Below are 26,046 nucleotides of genomic sequence, written 5' to 3'. Positions count from 1 at the left end.
TCCACCCTGACAAAATCCACCCCGGACTAAGGATTGTATCTTACGCCACGTACTTTGGGTGAGATGATAGAAACACCCATGAACATTTACATGAGAACTTAACACAGCAGATACAGCATTGATGGCAGCCAACTCAAAGTTTGGTACAATAACAGAAGGATCTGGTTCGAAACCGAGTTCGCTACATTGATCTACAACTGCTTGAAGTACTTCTTGGTAGCTAGTTTGAGTCTTATCGCACAGGAGGGCATACACACAACTAACAGCACTATCCCCAAGGGGAGCACGGATCACATACAGTTGAGTGAAGAGGTTGGGAGCAGCATCGAAGGTACCGTCCATAAACCAGGTGTCTGCTGATGCCAGGTGTTGCAGGGTGGTGTCGGAGGCAATTTGAGAAGGGTGGATTTTGTGCATTTTTTTGTTAAGAAGAGGTGGATTTTGTCCATGGTGGCAATTTTGGGGGTGGATTTTGTCCGGTCACCGCTTTGAGGTGCTCCCCAGTATACCGGCAGCATGCATCGCGTGACCAAGAACTAAAATAGTTGATTGTTGTTTAACTCATCAAGTTTCCAACTGTTTGACAGTAGTCTGTAAGTAATTGAGCCAGATAATCCAGTGATTGACATCGTGAGCACCGGTCTACGAAATTGGCATTTGATGACACGTGTCAACCAGGTAAGCGAGCCTGACCGCCCGATCCCATTAGTCGCCTCTTAGGAAAGCATGGGTTACTGAATACCGGATCTTCAATTGTGAACAACAAGTACAGAAGAAACAAAGAAAATTATGTTTTGCATATGAAGCTTTTTATTTATCGACAAGTAAACTACGTCTATGTTTGTAATGATAAAAATATAAAGTAACGTCACAAAACACATAAGAGGTGTACGGCAGTATACCTACTTTATACTTACACGAACACAGACGGGGTTTAAAGAGCGACTGTATGTTTTTACATGTATGATATAAGTGCTATTTAGCACAATTGTTCTTTATCTGTGAATTTATAAATGCACGCACAGTTTGATATTTTGTGGGGGAAATTTGATAAAAATTAACAACCACGCCACAGACACTCTTAAGCTATAATTGTGTCTTTACATGAACGAGGAATATGTTCCCTGATAAAGTTATCAGGTATGTGTATGAGCATGATAGCTCAACCGCCCTCCAGGTAGAGAGATTTAAACAGACCAGGGGGTCCTTTCACGAAGCAACCTTTACTAAGGTTAACCTTAACTCCCATTCTTTAACATTGGACTAAGGTTACCTTAGTGACTTACGATCACCTTAGTGCTTTGTGAAAGGAGGCCCAGGAAGTTAATCCACTTAGTTCTGATAACCACCTAAGCACTATCGTGAGTTGCGCTCCTATAATAATGATCACAGATACACCCCTGAATTAAAACTTAGTCTCTGACAAATACACAATTCTGAAAGAAACAAATAATTTCATTTACAGTTAAGCACCCCTGTGTCAAAAACTTTGATATTTTGAAAATACAGTTGTCTCAAAATAACTATTTGGCTCCGACAAATTCCTTCTTTGTTGATCCTTTTTTCGGTTGAGTCGAACATCGCATAACTCGAAGTATTTTCTTAGGTGCCTTCAACTTCGACACAACGGTATTTTTAATTCGAAAAGGAGCCCCGATGAGATGGTAGACTCAGCACTCCAACCTGGTTGAATCTAGACTTGCTTTATTTAGGGCTTTTTGCATTCGACAGTGCTGAGTGAATGGGGTTTTTAATACTGTATGACTGTGAGACAGACAAATATAACAAATATTTGATTTTGACTTACTGTAAGAATATGACGCACAGCAATGACATTCATTTCGTGCACTTTCATGATATGTTTGTATTTGTATAAACATTCCTGGTTATAAATGGTTTATTCTCTTACAAGCAACGGATTACATAGCAGGTTACCAAGCCAGGGAAATTCCTTACAATCCATGCCATGGTAACAAGATTAAGATCCCGCCAAATATAAACAGCGAGTGGATACGATGAGATCACGTGACAAGTCGGTACAGACTTCCGCTACGTCACAACGATGAAAAATAAAATTTCGTTTATGAAACATTTACATATGAATTCTTAGTGCACGATAAACAGGTGTCAAACAATAATATAAAATAGATTGAGCTGGCAAAGCTATCGGCTGCACTTGTTGGGTTTTTAAGGAACACTGTCAGCAACCGGTATATCAACAATAATTATGCGAAATATAAAGTTTTTTAAAAATATATATTTATTTTTCTTTTATGGTTAAGCAAGAGTCTGTGGAGTCAATGATATTATACTCATTTGATGTGGAATCATAACGGAATTATCTAACAGAATGCTCAGTAGTATATTATTTTGTTCTGCTTGCACAGATTTACTGATATCACATTCCGTTTTATCACCATGGCAACCTTTTCAAAGTTCGGAACATGTTACAGACAAACTCGATACATTTCATCCTAATTGTTCATCTCTGTATAATGAAAATGTTATAAATCCATCTTTACATATCATGTCACTGCAGAGGAAATTGGTACAACATATTTTTATAATGAATCCACCATTGCCATTTCTGTTGGTTTTTGTTCTCTTTGATAAACTGTTGTTCGGCTTGACAGTTTCACCTGTGCTGTGTGTGTGAGTACATGATCATTGTCAATGGTTCTCTGTGGCGATGAACCATTAAACCCTCAAAACTGAGGGTACCTTTTCAGATCCAGTTATCATCATACGAGGACCTATGTGGCCGCTAGGTTTACCAGCCATACGGTGTGATTAGTTATCCTGACAGCACTATACTAGTATTATAACATTGACTATTATTGCTAACAACACATTGTAAGGCCACAGATCGTGAACGTCGTGTAACAGATGGTTACAGGTGTAACTGATAGAGAAGGATAACCATGTTACAGGTACCACTGTAACTAACAACACTGTATATAAACGAAGTGTCTCAGGAGATAATAGGTGGCAACCAGTATTAACAAAACATCGTAACAAACACTAACGTCATTCTCCTTCAGGCTAAAGAACAGGGCGTATGATCTTGCCTACAGCAGTCAGTTGTTCGTGTTTGACGATCAGTGCCCTGTAGTTTAGAAGTCCCCCCACCCCACCCCTGCATCTAAACTGTGTTCAAGCTTGAACCATCTACACCAGCTTCCCGTCAGGGTCATTCTTTGCGATACAGCAGGCAACGATTATCAGGATGAGCTGCAAGATAACACACGGGAATTGTTATCATTGTTAAGTCGTCCGAGAAACGTCTATATACACAAGTCACAAAATATTGACTGAATTATCTCAGCTACACTATCTACATCCGGAATATTATCTACACAGGGTATATTACCTATACTGGATATATTATCTACACAGGATATATTATCCATCAACTATCTACACAGGATATATTATCTGTCAACTATTTGCACAGGATATGTTATCTATCAACTATCTATACAGGATATATTATCTACACAGGATATATTATCTATCAACTATCTACACAGGACTGACTGACTGACTGAGTTTGGTTTTACGCCGCTTTTAGCAATATTCCAGCAACATCACGGCGGGGGACACCAGAAATGGGCTTCACACATTGTGCCCATGTGGGGATTCGAACCCGGGTCTTCGGCGTGACGAGCCAACGCTTTAACCATTAGGCTACCCCACCGCCCCATATACACAGGATATATTATCTATCAACTATCTGCACTGGATATGTTATCTATCAACTATCTATACAGGATATATTATCTACACAGGATATATTATCTATCAACTATCTACACAGGATATATTATCTAACAACTATCTACACAGGATATAATATCTATCAACTATCTGCACAGGATATATTATCGACATGGGATATATTATCTATCAACTATGTACACAGGTTATATTCTCAACACAAGGACTCTATCCTTACCTCTAATACGGCAACCCCGATGGCTACGCCCAACACACCAGCGAAATAGGTTTTTGCCAGATCCCTCAACTTGTCATAGCAACCCTGTAACGTAAAATAGTACAAATCTTCAAAACATTCAACAGAAAGTAGACAGTGGAAATATATAGTAGAACATATCAGTCTGAAGAGGAAGAGCAAGCGTCTGACAGACACATTGGTACTTTATGCTTCTTTCCTTGGAATTTGCATACGAAATGTTCAGTTCTGGAATCGCCGAGCTAGGGTTTGTTTTCGTCATTTCTATGAACTTTTTATTGTATTGTGTCAACATGCATTGGAGCCATTCCCAAACTAGTCGAAAGCAGACATTCGTCTTTCGGTATCTCACGAGGAAACTTTTCTGGAATGACAATTGTGATTTAGTAAGTCCATCAATTTACAGACACTGGTGTTTATATGTGGTACCCGTGAAGATCCGGGTTAGAATGTATCTTCAGTAACCCATGCTTGTCGTAAGAGGCGACTAACGAGATCGGGTGGTCAGGTTCGCTGACTTGGTTGACACATGTCATCGTATCCCAATTACGTAGATCGATGCTTATGATGCTGATCACCGGATTGTCTGGTCCAGGCTCGATTATTTACAGACCGCCGCCATATAGCTGGAATATTTCTGAGTCAGGGGTAAGATAAACTCACTCATATGTGGCAGACCAACTTTTGCGACAAAGGTCACGTCGGTAGAAAAGCAAACGACTTGACGTGGCAGGAGTGATCACGAATGGCGTGAATTAGGGACTTTTGTTTGACGCTGCCTTGAACAGTATTTCAGTGATATCAAGGCGTGTCTGCTAAATGTGGGAGGAAAGCCCGAAGTCATGCAGGTCTTACCAGGGACAACAATACATCACTGCCAACCTGGATCTGTCACGACAAGCTTGTATGAACTGCTTGTAAGAGCAGGAACGGCAATACCAGAATGACAGTTTCCAACAGTTTTTGTCTAAACTGCCGGGGAAACAGAAAGTACACATCCTGGTTTGGTGGTTAATAAAAGAGGAAATGATATAATCATCGCTATGAGACTTTCTTTCCCTACAATCTGTTTCTTTCCCTACAATCTGTTTCTTTCCCTACAATCTGTTTCTTTCCCTACAATCTGTTTCTTTCCCTACAATCTGTTTCTTTCCCTACAATCTGTTTCTTTTCCTACAATCTGTTTCTTTCCCTACAATCTGTTTCTTTCCCTACAATCTGTGTTTCTTCCCTACCTGTTTCTTTCCCTACAATCTGTTTCTGTCCGTACGTTGCTTTGTTCTTTCCCTAGATGCTGTTTCTGTCCGTACGTTGCTGTGTTCCAGATGCTGTTTTCTGCCTAGTAACGTTTTGATAACGTTTGCAATATATTTGTCAATGTATACCTTCTTTTTCCCTGTAGTGTATTTCCAGAAACCATAGGAACATACCTCTTTGTAACCCTTAGCCTCCATAAGCGGGCAGTCTTGGTCCAGTAGGCCGCTGATGTAGTCTTCCATTTTGTCGGGGAATGAGTCCTTCATGCCAGACTCACAGCAGGTAAATGGAATCTTGGCGTTGTTTAGGCCTTTCCATGTTTTGTTGAAGTTAGGGTAACTGGCAAAGTCATTCGGGCCGTTAACGCCACAACATCCTTGCTGTAGAAAGGAAAGTAAAATCATACGTGACATGTTCATACTAGCAATGACAAATACACTGGCCCAGTGGCCAGTTACTAGTGAAGCAGACATCCGGAGCAGTGCTTAAGCTTCTAAAATTAAAATGGCTCTTATTTGTAAAAATATAATATGTTGGCTTCCGTGTAGGGTTGATTTTGACAAGAAAAGAAGCACAGACATTTGAAGAGTATTCGTATATTTAGATACACATATAATCTTTTAGATGTCCGGCAGAATTCTCTGACAAGTGGGATATATATATCGTCAGTGGGGGTTCCGCCATAATACCAAGACACCCTTCCCCTTCCGGTATCCCATGGTTGGCGTGTATAGTGACTGCAGGTATTAAACGACATAATTTAATGCAAGTCCACCAGTGGCTTGGATGTTCCTGATGTCAATCACTAGGTTGTCTGGTGAAAACTCACGATTCAAGATTATTGACAGATCATCGTCAGTTATCAGGAACAATTATCTTTGATACCGACTACATTGGTTCCAGACCAAAGTACATATTTCAATCCACGATGAGCGTTGTCTAAGTATTTGACTGCAAATTATTGTGGGATAAAATGTGTGATCACAGAAACGTGAAGCATTGTCCACATGTGGGTGTTTTGATGTCCGTGTTCACATATATGTTGGTGTTCACTGTGTTCACATATATGTTGGTCTCCACCGTGTTCACATATATGTTGGTGTTCACCGTGTTCACATATATGTTGGTCTCCACCGTGTTCACATATATGTTGGTGTTCACTGTGTTCACATATATGTTGGTGTTCACCGTGTTCACATATATGTTGGTGTTCACCGTGTTCACATATATGTTGGTCTCCACCGTGTTCACATATATGTTGGTGTTCACCGTGTTCACATATATGTTGGTGTTCACCGTGTTCACATATATGTTGGTCTCCGCCGTGTTCACATATATGTTGGTGTTCACCGTGTTCACATATATGTTGGTGTTCACCGTGTTCACATATATGTTGGTCTCCACCGTGTTCACATATATGTTGGTGTTCACCGTGTTCACATATATGTTGGTGTTCACCGTGTTCACATATATGTTGGTGTTCACACATATATGTTGGTGTTCACCGTGTTCACTTATATGTTGGTCTCCACCGTGATCAAATATATGTTGGTGTTCACCGTGTTCACTGTTCAACGTACCGATGCCTGGAGAGCGTCTAGAGCCAGAGAGATGACGTCAGAGTGGTCATACGGCCCTTTGTACTTCATCGGCATCGTCTCATTCAGGAATGGCTTGGCGAAGTTGTCGAACTGTGGAACAGGTTTGAAACTGTTATATAACCCAGTCTAAAGTATATATATTCTATCATAGCGAAATCTTTTATTTCAAAGTGAAATAAAGAGAAAGTATACTTTATATATTTCTTATAAATTATTATATCAAAATTTGAGTTACGTCAAGTAAGATATCATATTTCGTTCCCATAAACATCATGAAGAGTCGATGTTCTCTACTGAATAACTAAATACAGTAACGACTGAATATTTTCCTCTAGGAATCTAGGAGTAAGGCTAGATATTGTGGTAACTATGGAGACGCACCTGGCTACTGAAAACGCCTACAGCGATTCCAGCGGCTACTTGTATGACCAGGATGATGCCGACCAACACGCCGTACTGAAATGGGAAGAAACGATGTAACACTTATGTGATGATATAAACTTGTAGGTTTTTCTAAATCTTTCATAATTATTTTCTTTACTGAGAAAAAAAGAGTGAGTGAGTTTAGTGTGACGCCGCTTACAGCAATATTCCAGCAATATCACGGCGACACCAGAAATGGGCTTCACACGCTGAGAAGAAAAGAATATGGCTGGTAAAATTAGCTTCATTTGTATCCATTCACACCAAACATTGTAGGCTATAATCTTTCACATTAATAAGACCTTTAACACTGACATGACGCTAAGGTGGCTCAGTCCACGAATCATAAGTTTCTTTTTAAGTATGATGTTAGCTAAACACGCTTTGTGCAACTGGTCCCAAGGTGGACCTTCACTTCGTTTGTCCGTTTAACGTTGGCCATGCCATTTGTATTCTCAACTCCCCGGGGAACATACACTGAAACTAGGCAACTACTGACCGTGATGAGGCAGCATCTGGACTTCTTGATGGCGCCGCAGAAGCCGAAGACGGAGATGACGAAGACAAGGGCTCCAACGGCAATGAGGATGTACGCGCCACTCTCCAGCAACGAGGGCACGTCATAGGCGTTTAGGTCGTCTATCTTGTCGCTCGAGTACCGGAATAGGGCGATCACGTGGGTCTTATCAACCACAACCCAAATGCCGATGCCAAGACATAGGACGCCGAAAATCTGTGAACAAAAGCTCAACGTATATTCATGAGCGTTTCATTATTTAATTATTGTTTATTTAAAGTACTGCTGATTGCATGCTTACGGTTTAGCAAACCTGACTGAAAGTCAAGTTATCACGTCAAACTGCTCATAACGGAAAATAATCATGCATGCGTTTGAGCTCAACAGTAGGTCGATGGGTGGTTTAGGCAGCAACTCTTAATACGCTCAAATGGCGAGTGTGGCTGTATTAATTACAAATATAAAACAACAAATAACATATTCCCCACTGTGGTGATGGTGACATGACTGGAGTTTTACATTGTGTACATTTTGGAACCATTTTGACTTATCCGTGTGTAGAGGTACTTAAATTAGGGGAAGTTTGATCGGTCGTTGGAAAAATATCAATAAGCTTCCTGTTCGTGTCCCCAAAACGATAACGTTAGAATCTGAATTTGAATTTGAATTTGTTTATCAAAGATAAAGGGGAACATTGAAATTAACATTGGTCAACCACCAGTATATAAGTCTATACCATGTTAAACTGTATTTCAGTGTTTAAGAATAATCTTTTCAAGCTCTGGTGGTTTCAGCAGCTTTATTCATATGAATCAGGTGAGTCACCAGGACATCCTGCTGCAAGATCCATTTCTTTCATATTTGAATTCGTATGTAAGATTTTTATTGCACAAGATTAAAGGGAGAATGCAGTGACGGGAACAGATTTATATGCATGAACTCAGGCCATATCTTATCAAGACAGGTTGCTGATTCAATGCACAACGTAGTCAGACCAACCCATGACGCAAAACCCAAATATCTGAAACGTCTCGAGTCTTATCGCAGTCAAGTAGTTTGCTCCAAACTAAAGCTCCACCTCCATGTCGCATGTTTGTAGCGCTTAGCAATAATGAAACCAGTCGATCTTTAATCAGGGCTACACCCGTCATCAGAAGAATCTGCTTGGCCATAGTGATTTTTGACAAATTTTCAAACCAATATTTTCTTCGTTTGAATTAATTAAATGTCACGGCAAGTCAATATACACGTCATGTATGGCCATCAACAATATGAACATTAATGCTATGACTAAAATATTAATATTATATGGCAAGTGTGACGTTGATGATAATGAACGAACATCATGGTCAACATAATGTGGAAAGGAGGACACAGACTAAACCTGTCTCTGGAGCTATTATCATAATCACACTGCCTCAAATGTTCACTCAAATAATCTTTAACGCTGATTTACTGCATCTGGAGGTATGCCAAGATTGTTAATGTACAATAACCTGTTTACAACTACTTTGGAGTTAAACAACTCGTGCTGGACTGGTGACCGCCAAGCTTAAGTTGTAGTGTTAGTAATATACTCACCAAGAAGATTATGTTGAAGACGATGAGAAAACACCGAGCTAGTCCTTGACACATTGTGAAGCTGTATTTGGGATTTCCTTTAAATCTGAAAGATAATAATAATTATAAAAATATAAAGATGATGATAAAAACATACAGAAACATGGCGATATAAAATAAGCTTCAAGAGGCATACAAAATAACTACTTGAGTGATAATACAACACAACCTGCTTGAACATAATCTTGACTGATCACTGATACGTGAGTACTAGAAAGATGTAGATACATCAACATGATCATGCAAATAAAATCTGTCACGTGATTTACACACACTATGTCCTCTTTATCGCTGATGGGGCGGTGGGGTAGCCTAATGGTTAAAGCGTTGGCTCGTCACGCCGAAGACCCGGGTTCGAATCCCCACATGGGCACAATGTGTGAAGCCCATTTCTGGTGTCCCCCGCCGTGAATGTTGCTGGAATATTGCTAAAAGCGGCGTAAAACCAAACTCAGTCAGTCAGTCAGTCAGTCAGTTATCGCTGATATCATATTATGATACTGTAAAACTATACTACAAGATACTATTTGTTGTAAAACTCATGATAGCGTGTTATTAGTCCTGTATCCGTGACATGTTAATGATGAGGAAATACAACTACAGCTTGGCTAGTTGGGGAAATGTTTGCACATTTAGAATTAAAATCGACAATACAACCACATTGTTACCTGTTATACGACACGATTATAACACCCCCTTCCCCCTCCTCCATCCCCACCATCAGTAACACAGAGAGAGAGATGGAGCGAGAGAGAGAGAGAGAGAGAGAGAGAGAGACAGACAGACAGACAGACAGAGAAAGAGAGACAGACACCAAGGTCCCAGTATCTCACCAGGAATGTAATCTTCGAGCCAGCTGTTACATAATCTGGAAGATACAGCCAACCTAATTAATTCGGGGTGATGAAAACCAAAAATTCCGGAATATCAAGGTTCCGCTATATACAAACATACCTGTCCTATACCAGCACCCTTTTATAGAAATCAATCGAATAATGATAGCAAGTATCGATTGTTGGTCCCCACAACATGCACACAACAATCACTATGTCCATTTAAAACTTAAATGATTGTTACTATTCAACATAATGTTCCGATTCACATGATGTCAAGCCAATCAGCGCTATACCTGAAAGGTCTTACCTGTAGTGAATACACGTATGTTATCACGGGAGCTATTTGCTAGTTAAGTCCTTAACGCCCAACTTCACCAGGGCAAGTCGCGATTGAAAATATTTGGCCAGCCTCTTAGTACTTATATCTGAACCGGTGTGGACATTGACGTCATCGTGAGTGATTTGTGAACAGTGTTTCTAGCTCCGATGAAGAAAAGGGATTGCGACATACGTTATTTTTAGCTTGCTGCCCTAAGTCGCGTTGGTGACCTATTTTTTCCTGTTAGTGTAAATATATTTTAAGGAAAACATTACCAAGAAATATAGGAGAAAATACTCTCATTTAACTCCACCAACGAGATACTAAACAGTTAATATTCACTTAAGTTTGTACTTTATCACATTTTCCAGGTTTCTCATATCCCTCTTTCATATTTCCCGTTGCTGTTTTACAAGACGACATGACCCCATTCTAGTATCTATATTAAGTTTAGGTAGTCATGTTATGTTTAAGTACTGGGTATGAATCTGTACACTTGAGAGTTATAGGGCAGGTAGACACCAGGATGTAATGCTATACGTCAGGGGACAAGTCACATGTCGGTATTTTTTCGGTCGTGATCGCTGATTGCCCAACATCGTATGACATTACACTTAATCTGAAGATGGCTGCCTCGTATCGGCATGGTGTGGGGGAGTGGGAGGGAGGGGGGAGCCGGGCCTCACTCAAGGCGTGGTTATGACTGATCGAATCGTGACACTGGCTGATTGTTGTTAGCGACGCTACAAACACCACCGCATGTGATGCAACAACCAACGTTTACTCTGCAGTATGTACACATTGTCTTATGATGGCTACTGCATGAAGCCATCGATCCGACCCGGAAGGGAGTTCCGTGAATACACTATCATGAAAGCTCATTAGATCGTGTTCGGGTTGAAGGTTGGCAATTCAAGGAAATAGTTCTTTTGACATTGTGTGAATACAACAAAGCTTGATGCCAGATGTTGCGAGATGACACAGACCATTGCTGTAATCAGTGTTGTATTTGAACGTTGATAGATGGAACTGTAATCTTACTATAATGGTTATCATTGTGGTGTTATCGATACATCATTACTCTTTAGTGCCGAGGGAAATGAGATATCGTCGTCTTTTTATTATTTAAAGTATTTTCACACTCTTCATAATTGTCATAATTGTCATCGCTTCAGCAAAATGGTCGGTTGCTTTGTTGTTTTGCGCCGCACTCAGCAATATTCCAGCTATATAGCGGCGGCCTGTAAATAATCGAATCTGGACCAGACAATCCAGTGATCAACAACATGAACATCAACCTACGCAATTGGGATACGATGACATGTGTTAACCAAGTCAGCGAGCCTGATCCCGTTAGTCGCCTTTTATAAGCATGGGTTGCTGAAGACCAATTCTAACCCGATTCTTCACGGGTACTTTAGAAGAATGGTAAGGAGCGCGGGCAAGATGGGAGATTTGGATTTCATCTGGGGAAAATGACATGGTTAAGGGACTGAGACTATGACAGGAAAACTGCCCGAAACTGCACCCAACCCGTTCACTATCATCAGGATGTTCTATCCGCGTGGCCTCGCGCCTCTAGCGTAACAACAATGTCTACCCGCACGGTCTCCCGCGAACACAACAACACCGGGGCAGATGCGTGTAACCCCATTACGTCCCTGTTTTAATGGGAACATGTCGTGTAATCCGATCCGTGATTGTGTTGTGTTGTCGGCGGCATAAGTCATGCATGGAAGACTTCCATCGTAAAGAAAGAAATACCTGGGAAATGTATTTCTACTGCAAGCGCCTTTGGCATCAGGAAAAACATGTTATAAAGCTGAAGTAAGTGAAACATAATATCGCAGGTTCAACATACGCTCTTAAAAGTAGGGCAGCATAATAAGTTAATATCATTTATGAGAACAAGGAACAGTGTTGACGACAAACATCATCTCTGCAGGAACACGGTGTCCTATCTGGAAACTTGAGACACCCTATAGTCAACATACGCTCTTAAAAGTTAGGCAGCATAATAAGTTAATATCAAGTATGAGAACAAGGAACAGTGTTGACGACAAACATCATCTCTGCAGGAACACGGTGTCCTATCTGGAAACTTGAGACACCCTATAGTTTGCAAATACCACATACCACACAAGTGCGTGAGGTGTCATTCCTGATTATGTCACTTTGAAAGAAGGTCGATTAAACTCCGTGGACCATGATATCTGCCAGGCTTATTGATTTTGTTTATCATACAATTGTGATTTACTTGTTTGTGTATGAGCTAGAAGTGATCTGCATGTGTCAACGTCATACACCAACGATCAAGCTGGTTACTTTGGCCAGGCGCTGCAAGGGGAGTAGGAAAGGTTGTCTCTAGTCATTTCTGGGGGACTCATCTCCAGTATGCCTTATTATGTGAATGAATGTTTGGCAAATCATGGTTGTATTACGCACTACTGATGCGAAAGCTTCAACTTTGACATTTTCTATCTTATCCCTATGGTCCTTCAAAATCGTTGGCGACCAGAATATCAACTGTTATACTTCACCCGGTTGTAACGGGTTATTTCTAATTATATATCTATTCTAAAAACAAATATTTCTTACAATTTTGAAAGTTTTTAGTTTCTTCCGAGTATTCCCTACATTTTTCGTTTTTGAAGAATAGTAGTTTTACCTGAAAAAATAATAATCTATGCTTCTAGTAAACAGTTCCAAGAACACTCACTCCAACAACACGGTGGATTTAACCGTCACTGGACTTAGCGCCTCTACGTCCATCCACTCATCGTTCAGAGAACGCCGCACGTGCAGTGTTCATGCCGACATCGACACTCGACCGTGTTTAAATGAGACATCAAAACAGATGTAAGGGTACTGACTGTTGAAGAGAATTATCGGTTTCCGATAGCATGGATTACCGGATTTCCAGATAAACGACTTGGCTAGTTCCCGTGTCTAATTTTTAAACATTCCTAACACTATTCGTCATTTGGTATTCGATTCTAGACAAATTCACTGGGGCTGATGTGGATACTCAGTGGTAACAGTCTGATTGTTGGGTTTTACTTCTCTATTAAGCCTTTAACCAAGGACACCAAAACCAAACACGGAGTCGTAAAGGGCGAACGCTTCAACTACTTGGCTAACGAACACACAAGTCGAGTCGAGTGTTATATCCGCATTATCCGTCTTACCAGCATTAGAGGCCCTCGGGTGGAACAGATGCCAGAAACAAATATTTACAGTTGGGTAAATCAGTATAGTATTTATTTACTTATAGATAGCAAGCCGCAACACACATAGATCCGCATGGGGCCTTGCTTGTCTGGTCCTCAGGCACCTGCATAGCCATTCCCGGTGTCCCCCGCCGCGATATTGCTGGAATATTGATAAAAGCGGCGTAAAGCCAAACTCACTCACTCACTCACAACTGCCTACTGTGTCCAGGCCTTAAGCCGACCAAGGGTGCTGTTGTTCAAAACAACCTTAGCGCTAAGGCTACCTTAAGTCAGTGTTAAAGTATGGGACTTACGGTCACCTTAACGCAAAGATCGCTTTGAACAACTGCACCCTGGTCCGCATTACCCACTTCTCTTTATAAGTCCGGATAAGTCGAATTGTTCATGATCCCTGTCGTGTAAACAGGATTTGTTCTATGTTCGTGACGAGGTTCACAAGGGCATGTTTCCACATTCACCTGAGTCAGCAAGTTAACGTATTGGCAGAAGGCCGACCTCTCTGAGTCATTCAGGCCGTGTAACATATGTTGGACATTGGTGATAACAACGTGCAATTATACAAATCAATATTAGACAAATATTCTGTTTGGATACCATTCAAAGGTTTATCAGCCAGGATTCTAATGCATTATTAACTTCCCGGCCTCTGCTAAACCATATGCGGACAATCTAATTGTGTTACACGTCAAGTATGAGGAGAGGAAAACCCAGATACCATCACGAAATAGTTACAATGCATTACCCGTCATTTGCTGCATGAGTAATCATGGAAATAGGTTTTTGAATATTCCCCGAGAGTGAATCGTCACGTGATCCCATAAGACTAATTTATTGTGATGATTTCCTGCGACAAGTGGGTATTGAGTACAAGCTGTTCAGGTTAGTAGGTGTAACGTGTAACTAAGTTGCCAGGCGACAAAACAGAAATCAGTTGTATTTTATGGTATCTACCTGGACCAGGTGGACTTCGATCATCAACCATACCCAAGGCTGTTGCTGAAGTGAGTGAGTGAGTGAGTGAGTGAGTTTAGTAATATTCCAGCTATATGGTGGCGGTCTGTAAATAATCGAGTCTGGACCAGACAATCCAGTGATGAGCATCGATCTGTGCATTTGGGATCCGATGACATGTGTCAACCAAGTCAGTGAGCTTCACCACCCGATCCCGTTAGTCGCCTCTTACGACAAGCATAGTCGCCTTTTGTGGCAAGCATGGGTTGCTGAAGACCTATTCTACCCCGGATCTTCACGGGTCATGTTGCTGAAGATGATTATAGTGTTAGAATTATATCAAACCTGTCACTGAAGGGTGTTACTGAAGGGTACTTAAAGCCCCTTTTACTGAACGGTGTTATTGAAGGTTACTTATAACCTGTTACTGAACGATGTTTCTGAAGGCTGCTTATAACCTGTTCATTAAGTGTGTTGCTGAAGGCCTTACCGTGGATTGTTTCATTGAATAGAGTATTGCTGAACATGATGTTAGTGAAGGGTTTTACTGAATGGGGTGTTACTGGGGGATTTTATTGAAGGTGTTTTACTGAGGATGTGTGGGACTAAGAAGTTGTTACTAAAGCGTATGTTATTGAAGGTTTATTACTTAAAGGAAAGTTATGTTAGCGTGAGTTTTCCTGGAAGTGCTTTACTGTACCTGTGTAGGTAGTTACTGAAAGGGTTTTATTTAATGGAATGCCACTGACTGGTATTTACTGAAGGAGTGGGTCTGAAGACGATGGTACTGAAGCTCTATTGATTTTTATTTAATACTACGTCATGCCGTCATACAGATGACATCACAGCCACTACTCCAGGACAAAGGTGCAGCGTTCATATATCCGTCAAGTACATATTTACAGATCAGAGAGAGCAGGTTGGGTATGTTATCTGATACTAGATCTCCGTCAGGGTTGCCAACGCCGGCTTAGTGGGGACATACCCCGTACCTACCACCCTGACTAGTGGAAACACACATTCCCCTGACGCGGTGATGGTAAAACACGGTAAGCCTTTGAACCACACCTCACTTCAGATAAGTACATTGTTTATCAACAAAGTTTCCTGAAAACCTTCCATGCATTACATGGGACAGATTTGGAAAGTAGGTCACATTCGTCACAACGCCATTCTCCGGGAAAAGATAGCAACGGATCCTCGTCTTAGAAGCTTTACACCCTCCTCCCTTAGTCTACTACAGGAGACCGTGGTGTACGCCCATAGCCCTCCACTCGGGCCTCATACCAACCTCATCGCATGGTGAACACCCTATCACCATCTCCTTTTGGTGAATACCGGCCCCAACACTCTCTCCTCATGGTGAGGGGCGGTGGGGTAGCCTAGTGGTTAAAGCGTTGGCTCGTCACGCCGAAGGCCCGGGTTCGATTCCCCACATGGGCACAATGTGTTAAGCCCATTTCTGGTGTCCCCCGCCGTGATATTGCTGGAATATTGCTAAAAGCGTCGTAAAACTAAACTCAGTCAGTCAGTCAGTCCTCATGGTGAACAACCAAACACCCTCTGCTCATGGTGAACACCCAAACACACTATCATCCTTGTCCTAACATTAAGCATATCCGCAAAACCGCAATATACTGTCAATCAATGTGGCTTGCAAAACATTGAGCATATCTACAATGTGATACCACTCAATGTATCACGTCAAATATTGGGAAAGTTACAATGTGATACCGCTCAATGTGTGACGTCAAACACTGGGCAAGTTACAATGTGATACCACTCAATGTATCACGTCAAACACCGGGCAAGATACAATGTGATACCAAGCAATGTATCACGTCAAACACTGGGCAAGCTACAATGTGATACCATTCAATGTATCACGTCAAACACTGGGCAAGCTACAATGTGATACCACTCAATGTATCACGTCAAACATTGGGCAAGTTACAATGTGATACCACTCAATGTATCACGTCAAACATTGGGCAAGTTACAATGTGATACCACTCAATGTATCACTTCAAACATTGGACAAGTTACAATGTGATACCACTCAATGTATCACGTCAAACATTGGACAAGTTACAATGTGATACCAAGCAATGTATCACGTCAAACATTGGACAAGTTACAATGTGATACCACTCAATGTATCACGTCAAACATTGGACAAGTTACAATGTGATACCACTCAATGTATCACGTCAAACACTGGGCACGCTACAATGTGATACCACCCAATGAATCAAGTCAAACATCGGACAAGTTACAATTCGATACCACTCAATGTGTGACGTCAAACATTGGACAAGTTACAATGTGATACCACCCAATGTATCACGTCAAACATTGGACAAGTTACAATGTGATACCACTCAATGTATCACGTCAAACACTGGGCAAGCTACAATGTGATACCACTCAATGTATCACGTCAAACACTGGGCACGCTACATTGTGATACCAAGCAATGTATCACGTCAAACACTGGGCAAGATACAATGTGATACCAAGCAATGTATCACGTCAAACACTGGGCAAGCTACAATGTGATACCACTCAATATATCACGTCAAACACTGGGCAAGCTACAATGTGATACCACCCAATGCATCACGTCAAACATTGGGCAAGTTACAATGTGATACCACTCAATGTATCACTTCAAACATTGGACAAGTTACAATGTGATACCAAGCAATGTATCACGTCAAACATTGGACAAGTTACAATGTGATACCAAGCAATGTATCGCGTCAAACATTGGACAAGTTACAATGTGATACCACTCAATATATCACGTCAAACATTGGACAAGTTACAATGTGATACCACTCAATGTATCACGTCAAACACTGGGCACGCTACAATGTGATACCACCCAATGTATCAAGTCAAACATCGGACAAGTTACAATGTGATACCAAGCAATGTGTGACGTCAAACATTGGACAAGTTACAATGTGATACCACACAATGTATCACGTCAAACATTGGACAAGTTACAATGTGATACCACTCAATGTATCACGTCAAACACTGGGCAAGCTACAATGTGATACCACTCAATGTATCACGTCAAACACTGGGCACGCTACATTGTGATACCACTCAATGTATCACGTCAAACACTGGGCAAGCTACAATGTGATACCAAGCAATGTATCACGTCAAACACTGGGCAAGCTACAATGTGATACCACTCAATGTATCACGTCAAACATTGGGCAAGCTACAATGTGATACCACTCAATGTATCACGTCAAACACTGGGCAAGCTACAATGTGATACCACTCAATGTATCACGTCAAACACTGGGCAAGCTACAATGTGATACCACTCAATGTATCACGTCAAACATTGGGCACGCTACAATGTGATACCACTCAATGTTTCACGTCAGCATATCAATATAATGTCACCGCTTAATCCATTCTTGATAAAAATAACCCTTCTGTCTACATGCTCAACTGTCAGAAACACTTAAACAGTTTAAATTTCTAAACAGCCAAAGAAAAAATATTTCATCCCCTGACATAAAAGATGTGAAATGTAAACCCGCATTATGACAGCTTCGGCCGCCAGTATTGTTAGTTGACATCGATATGATCTTGTACTTATCAAATATTGTACTTTGGTGGCAAAGAATCTGTCAAGACTGCCAAAGAAACTCCCCGCAGGGTATTCCGTGTCGCTCAATAACGGGCCGGGGTAACTAGAAGTAAAGCTCCATACCCTGGCGCGTGGCAGTGAGCTGCGATCGATCGTGTCACGCCAGCGACCAAACCTCCATTTGTCCTGGGTGGACGGCATGTTTGCCTCATCGACATCACGGGTAGAGATAATCGAGGGATAACATGTTCGCTCGGACGCCATTATGGACTTTCAAAACAACCTGGCCGTTATGAGTCAATTCTCACAATATCATAGCAGGCTCTAATGTTGAAAAGTCTCCTAAACATTCCAGCCATGCATATTTGAATATATGTGGAGTAATAGGAAGAGGTTAAAAAAGTGTATTTCTTGGGAAAATGTATTTTCCCGTAAGGTACAAAGGTGAACAGAAAAGAATTTTTAATGGTATCTTTAAAAGAGCCTAGAAGGAAGTATTTTCCTTGTTCTGAACAGCAGGAACAGTCAATTACGTTTGTTCACACACCCTGCCCACAATCTCTATGGCCTCGCAAAGCTAAACAATACACGGTGCACTATTCGTATCCGGTTAAAACACTGCCCCAATAGCCCCACGTTTAGAAATAAGTACAGCGACATATTAACACACGTCTTAGTCCCAACTGTCTAGTTTGAAAATATAAGTGTTAATGCGTTAAGACGATCAGCTGGTTTAACAAATCATAATATTGAAAACAATATTTCCTGAGAAATATGCAATCCAAATGACTTTGATATTACCTGAGCTATCCTACCTGTACAGGTAAGCCGACACCCGCTCCAAACTTGCGATGACCTACAATAATTGTGTTGTTTTTCAAACGTGTGACTCTGTTCGTACCTGTCGCTCGAGTTTTAGATGAGTCAAATCATGTAATTATCTGACTTACCTGGATGTGGAGCTTGTTGACTGGAATATCACCCTGGACAAGCAACAGCTAACAGTCTACTGCACACCTGGAAGTAGATTTACCTGTATGCCGTGACGTCACCGCGTCAATTCAGCTCGGCGAATCAATACCAGGCTTTCTTGCAAAACAATCGTCCTGTTTGACCACTGGGCAGCGCAAAGGTGACATTTCTAGCGACCGATAGGAGAAATGTTTTGATCATTAATGTTAAGGACTATTCAAAGGAATAGGGTTTTGCAGGGGGGTGTGTGTGTCAGGAAGGACCACGCCTTGCGAGTCAAGTCGTTTGCGTCTCAGCGGACTGAGATTGTTTGTAAACAACAGCGGTAAACACTCGGAACACGAACCAAGTAATTAATTTTAATGTAGATGGTGGTTGCTAGGTAACGACGTAGCGTCTACATGGGAGGGATTACTGCACCGGATCTCGACGTATCCCCATGCACACTCTAAGATTTGATAGATTTCTGAAGTCACCGATTCCATTATAACGCTTGTCTACTGAAGTTTGTTCGTTTCAGGGATGCAGAAATTCAGTCAAGTAATAATAAGGGCATTTGTAATGCACTGAATTCCGCCCCACGGAGGGGCAAGCTCAAGGATCTACAATCTGATTATTATTACCCCGGATAACCCAAGCTGCCTGTGATGACCTATCCCACCGGGTACCCATTTTCTGCCGAGTGAACAGAGGCAAGTTTGAACAAACTCACTTCCCTAAGGTGAGACCACATGTATCACATGTGCTTTGATGTGGGGCAGGACTGAAGTCCAAAATATTCTCAGGAGTCAAGCTGCCAAACACGGTCACCCATCCAAGGACTCTCCGCACCCAACGTTACTTAACTTCAACTGTTTTGTGACCTGAGCTCTAGGCACAAGACCACTCATCACCAAGTATTTGTCTGTTTCTTTCAACACTCCAGCAATACCAACATAAAGGAAAAATAGAAACCAAATACCCCTCAGCATAAGCATACACCTGCTCCGATCGTTAATTACTGAAACTGGCATTTCGTTCGTTACGAACTTTTTAGAAGAAAACATATAGAGTATGTTTCAGATCAAAGAAACACATACTTTAGAAAAATATGTGAGGGCAGATAAAACATGGTCGACACCTGCTTATGATTAATAATTTCAAAGCTCGTCTAAATTTGACTGAATGATGAACAGGGAATATAGATGACTTGTGATGTATCTAACTAAACCTATGTGTATATTAATACGTTTACATACAGAGCTTCTGGAAGAGTAGTGTAATGCATCGCGCTCGCTTAGCGCGCTCAGTATGATAAAGTGAGAGAGATGTGTTTTCTGCCGCTTTGTAGCACAATATGGAAAAACACCCACTAAAACAGAAACAATGCCCTCAGTGAGGTTGTATGATGAAATAAGAGTTTTAATAATCATCTTGTGGGCGTGTGTCTCCATTTGCATCGAGGTCATGACGTTAGTAGAATATCCATGAAGATCAGGATTAGAATTGATCTTCAGAAACCCATCGCAAGAGGCGACTAACGGGATCGGGTGGTCAGACTCGCAGACTTGGTTGACCCATGTTATTGCACCAGTTGCGTAGATCGATGCTCACGATGTCAATCAGTGGATTGTCTGGTCCAGATTTGATTATTTACAGGCCACTCTCATTCTCTCATATAGCTGCTATATTGGAGAGGCGGCTTCCACAAACAATCAACACATCTTATACCTGTCGTCTTTTGTCAGCTGTATTGCTGTCCACTCCGTGACTTTTATATACATATCCCTAGTGTGCCCCATATGTAACACAATTTTAAAGAAACCTTAATAAATGACACACCAAACGTGTACCCCAAACTTCAAATTGCCAGTTACCCTGAATGTCCAGACTCTATTATATGCAGACCGCCACCATATAGCTGGACTATTGCTGAGTGCGGCGTAAAGCTAAACTCACTCACTCAAATTGCCAGTAAAGTGACCAGTCAGTACTTATGTGTGAAAATGATTTACTATTCCAACAATGTCTATCTGAAGGACACCCGGAAATGGTTTGGACACATTTCACCAATGTGAGGATTCAAACCCGGACGTGAGGCGTGATCAGGGACCACTTTAGCCACAAGGCCACCCAGCTGTAGCAATGAAAAACAATGTCAATTATTCAGCATTAAAACAGCATCAGTGATGATGAATCTCCACTGCTGCTGCGACTGACGGCCCACTTACTGTATATGACGGTAGAGTGACATCCGGGCGTCTATCACCTGATGTCACCCACTGTGTAGCGAATGTCGACCAGGTGCACATATGCACCATCCTGCACATTACTGCACACTTCACAGCATGTCCGTTGTTCAGTAGTTGTTTTGGTTTTTTAATACTTTTTTTAACTGTTTTCGCGTCAGACTTTGTAAATAACGTAAAGGTAGTGTCATCATAATGCTCAACATTTGATAAGGACCACCTTTGATTAAAAATGACTATTTTCGTTCTAGGGAAATTCTGATTAGTATTATTTGATGAAATTGTGACCTGTTTGCTGTTTGGGGTCTTCAGGGTATAGTATGAAGATTGAGTGAGTGAGTGAGTGAGTATGGTTTTACGCCGCTCCTAGCAATATTCCAGCAATATCACGGAAATGGGCTTCATAAATTGTAGCCATGTGAGGAATCGAACCCGAGTCTTCGGCGTGACGAGCAAACGCTTTAACCACTAGGCTACCCCTGCTGCCCCGTATTGACTATATCTTCCCCCCACGCTAAATAAATCAAATACTCTTGACTGCGGGATGAGTGTAAACGCACGTAGCCCGTTCCTGTACATGTATTGTAGGACTTGGGTATAAGGGTCCTTCCAATCAACATGTCACATGATCCTATCTGGGGTAGGAGTGAATTAAATCACCGATTATTTGTTTGAACATGTTATGCAATAATGTCACGGAAGTAACGACATGTTTTATGACGGTAAATTTGTAACATATATTGCCAAAAAATGTTAGAGGAAATCACTTAGACAATGTTAGCGTCTCATGTGGATCTAAAAAAACAGTCGTCCACTGATCGGCGCGTCTCTACCTCCGCGTGCGTATGTATTAGTGTGGCGGAGTAACCAAGCTTTCCATAATGTCATATTGGAATGTGTAATGGTCTGTTTTAGGGTAGAAACAGAGGCCATTTTGTCCCAGTTACGGTAACAAAATTATAATCACTGACAAACCAGTGATGTCAATCTGGTTCATCCAAGCAAGATGGCTTCTTCCTTCCCTTCATGATGTCCCAGATAGAATAGAAATGAGTGAAGTTTACGCCGCGTTTAGCAATATTCCAGCAATATCACAGCTGGGAACGTCAGAAATGGATTTCAGACATGTTTGGAATCGAAACCGGGCCTTCGACAAGACAAGTGAACACTTTAACCACTAGGCCACCCCACCGCCCACCACGCAATACAGGACTTAATTATGTCCAAACAGATATAGTTTTATCATCCCAAACTGTGTCCCACAGGAGATATTGTTGTGTGAGATCATATGATATCTCCTAGGAGATATACTTTTGACAGTAGATTTTGTACAATGCCCTGACAATGCTATGACGTCATCAAGTTGACATCTGCACTGCAAATCTAATGGTAGTAGAGAGTTGAGAGATGTACATTTTTCATTGAAAACTAATGAAGAATGATTTTTGATGATAAATAGAATCTCACCATTGTATCTATTGATATCAATTATATCAAGCCACGGATATTTGTAACTTTATCAACTCGTGTTGATATAATTGATATCAGTAGACACTTGGGTGAGATTCTCTATATCTCTCTTCCTATTTACACGCCCGATTAATCCTAGTATAACGTCCGAAACGTGTGAACCTGGAATTGTTCTGTCAATGATGTTGGACAATCTAAAGCCAACCGGCCACCATTGGTTGACACTAACTGAGATCTGGCTTCAGAATATCACGTTCCTAAAGAATGACATGTTACCATGACAACTGTTGGAAACATTGCTTCTACACATGTTGACATGGCTATAAACGTGTGTACGGTCAGATCCCGTTACCATGATATTGACACGAGATGTCAATCATCCATGGTTCTATAATGATTAAAACACAGTACGGACACCTAGAACGGTGCAGTGTACTGGATTAGGAAGACATCTATTTCTGAGCAAATTATAGTGCTAGGTACGAGTGAGTGAGTGAGTGACTGTAGTTTTACGCCGCGCTCAGCAATATTCCAGTTATATGGCGGCGGTTTGTAAATAATCGAGCCTGGACCAGACATTCCAGTGATCAACAGCATGAGCATCGATCTGTCAACAAAGTCAGCGAACCTGAACCGATCCCGTTAGTCGCCTCTTACGACAGGCATGGGTTACTGAAGATCAATACTTTCCCGGATCTTCACGGGTGTTGGTACGACAATGTTTGCATCAACAATGTCTGACTGGAGGGCTAAGATTTTCAATGTTCATTGAACAAACTTTCAGGACAAATGGTGCGCACCCCTGCACACACACACGCACGCACGCACGCACACGCACGCACGCACACACCTACCTCTATCTCTCTGGATCCGCCTATGTTTTCTATTGAACAGCTATGGTCTTGGGTAGGGGCGTGTGTTGGAAGAGTACAAACCAAAATCGTATTGTTCACTTGCTTAGTATCAAATGTATGCATATTGTTCACGGTGAGAGGCAAACGGAGATATAAATACTTCAAACCATTATCTAAACACTTGAATATGTCTTGCCGTGCGATAAGAACCTCATTTATACTGTTTCAAGTTGGCTCTCCGCCACTACAGCTGCTTGAATTGACACATCTGTTTACAGCTGCTACTTGTTTGAGAATGCAGTTTCGTTCTTTGTTAGGTGCCGCAAAACCACTGTCAAAGTTAACTATCCCCTAGCCATGACACAATTCTTGCACTGATTGTGAACCTTGATCAGTCAGCTCAAATCTGGGACCTGCGGGTCCTCCCACAACAAGCTGTCGTAAGAGCCGAAAAAATTGTTTGGGTGATCAGGCCTGGTGACTTAGTTCATCGAGTCATTTAGTTCATTGGTTCGCAGTCATGAGGCGCCGATCACTGATTATGTTTTAGATTACCATAATCGTGTCTTTCACCAACGCGGTATTGATACCTGGGGATTTCCTTCAACATTAGGTTGACACGCATTGATAACACAAAATACAGGATAACTTCCGGCATCTTTACAACTGCGCAAGAAATGTGCGCAACTCGACTCGAGTTTTTAGTACTTCGCTATCTTTGTGTACTTACTTTATCAGTCCTTGGACATCCGTTACTATCTTCTTTAGGGTTAGTATAACGAATATGGTTAGGGGTTAGGTTAGGGTTAGGTACCTTTTCCACGCTCATTCGCTCCAAATCCCGAAATTCCGAAGCTTTTTCTTCAAAGACGCATATATTGTGACAATTTCAAATTCGTTGGTTAGTTTTACTACCCGGATGTCGTATCAAATAATCTGATTTTAATGGTTATTTTTTATTTTGATGCACCCATATTTGTTTTCGATTTCAATAGCTCGTGCTTCCCATATAATGACACAAAACAATATGGCTGGTAGGTATCCGGTATTTTGTAGGTGTACCACAAACGAAATAGGCTACTGATAGAACGGTGTAATAACGTAGATTATTTTAACCTTCACTAACGCATTTTCACACTCACAGAGATAGAGATAGAGAGAGAGAGAGAGAGAGAGAGAGAGAGAGAGAGAGAGAGAGAGAGAGAGAGAGAGAGAGGAGAGAGAGAGAAAAAGATAGAGATTTCCAACAATGTATCTGAAAAGTGTTACGACATACCCAGGCCTGAATCGACACATTCAGTTGTTGTCGGTTTAATCAGTTTAATCCGTTGAGATTTTCAATATGGGTTAGGATGCATTGAGTACACGGAAATATTTCTTGCATGCGAGTGAGTCATACAGTGATCTATCCTCATGTCAATTGACCCTATTGTTCAGAGTAAACCCCTTCAGAGTAAAGTTATGCTGCACCGACATGCGATCAAGCACTACGGAGTTCAGGTGTTAACAACACAACGCCAGTTAGAACGTTCACTGGGACACAGTCTACTGGGCATCTACATAAGCGTGCCATATTAACTAAGTACTGTCTAGTTTAACTCTGAATAAATGTACGGTTATGTGCCGGTTCAAAAGTAAGGCCCTCAACTTTTTGAATAAATCTTGAAATATCTATATGGACTATCGTCGTTTTAATATAATGATTGCAGAAGACATGCATGTCCAGTCATTTGAGGTGCAGTAATTTGCTGTCAAGAGTTGCCTCCATTTGTAGTTCCAAAACTCGACGGTGATCAACAGTGCAACTCCGGGATTCACGTGTGTATCCATTTGGGATTTCCGACTAACCTACAGAGAGTGGCGGTATTATGATTGAAACTTTGTCAGCTTAATTCACTCATCCACTCACCTTAATAAAATATATGTTATCCCAGAGCACTCACAATAGAAAGTGTCAAGTTTCTTTCTACACGGGGACAGTGGCCCGTCCAGTGGTTGAAGCATTGAAGACCCGGATTCGATCCCTGACATTGGCGGAAAGTGTGAAACTCTAATTCCCTCCTAGACGTTTCCACTCTATCTTCAATGAGTGATTACAGTTACTCATCACAATGACGTCATATGGAACGTTCACAACACTGAGACGTGGCGCTGCCATGACGTCACACAAGGG

General features: G+C 41.4%; 1 protein-coding gene across 5 annotated transcripts; it reads right to left on the bottom strand.

Annotated features, from left to right (window-relative positions):
• Positions 1-1,548: 1,548 nt before the first annotated feature.
• On the bottom strand, positions 1,549-25,892 carry LOC124257629 (tetraspanin-18-like). 5 transcript variants are annotated; one of them, XM_046691739.1, is made up of 8 exons: positions 25,783-25,892; positions 9,353-9,437; positions 7,754-7,987; positions 7,213-7,287; positions 6,811-6,921; positions 5,404-5,610; positions 3,956-4,039; positions 1,549-3,231 (listed from the first exon to the last, which is right to left on the bottom strand). In XM_046691739.1, exons 1-8 carry the CDS (start codon positions 25,875-25,877, stop codon positions 3,169-3,171), a joined length of 954 nt encoding a protein of 317 aa, XP_046547695.1. In that variant the 5' UTR covers positions 25,878-25,892; the 3' UTR covers positions 1,549-3,168. The 5 variants fall into 5 exon arrangements, with proteins under 5 accessions (XP_046547695.1, XP_046547710.1, XP_046547716.1 ...); XM_046691754.1 differs by lacking the exon at positions 25,783-25,892 and adding an exon at positions 19,300-19,439; XM_046691760.1 differs by lacking the exon at positions 25,783-25,892 and adding an exon at positions 19,151-19,263.
• Positions 25,893-26,046: the final 154 nt, after the last annotated feature.

The sequence above is a fragment of the Haliotis rubra genome, unplaced genomic scaffold (assembly GCF_003918875.1).
Source record: "Haliotis rubra isolate DU_JTF1 unplaced genomic scaffold, ASM391887v1 Scf117, whole genome shotgun sequence".
NCBI lineage: Eukaryota > Metazoa > Mollusca > Gastropoda > Lepetellida > Haliotidae > Haliotis > Haliotis rubra.
Note: the sequence above shows the minus strand (reverse complement) of the source record. Positions and strands in the feature narration are given on the sequence as shown.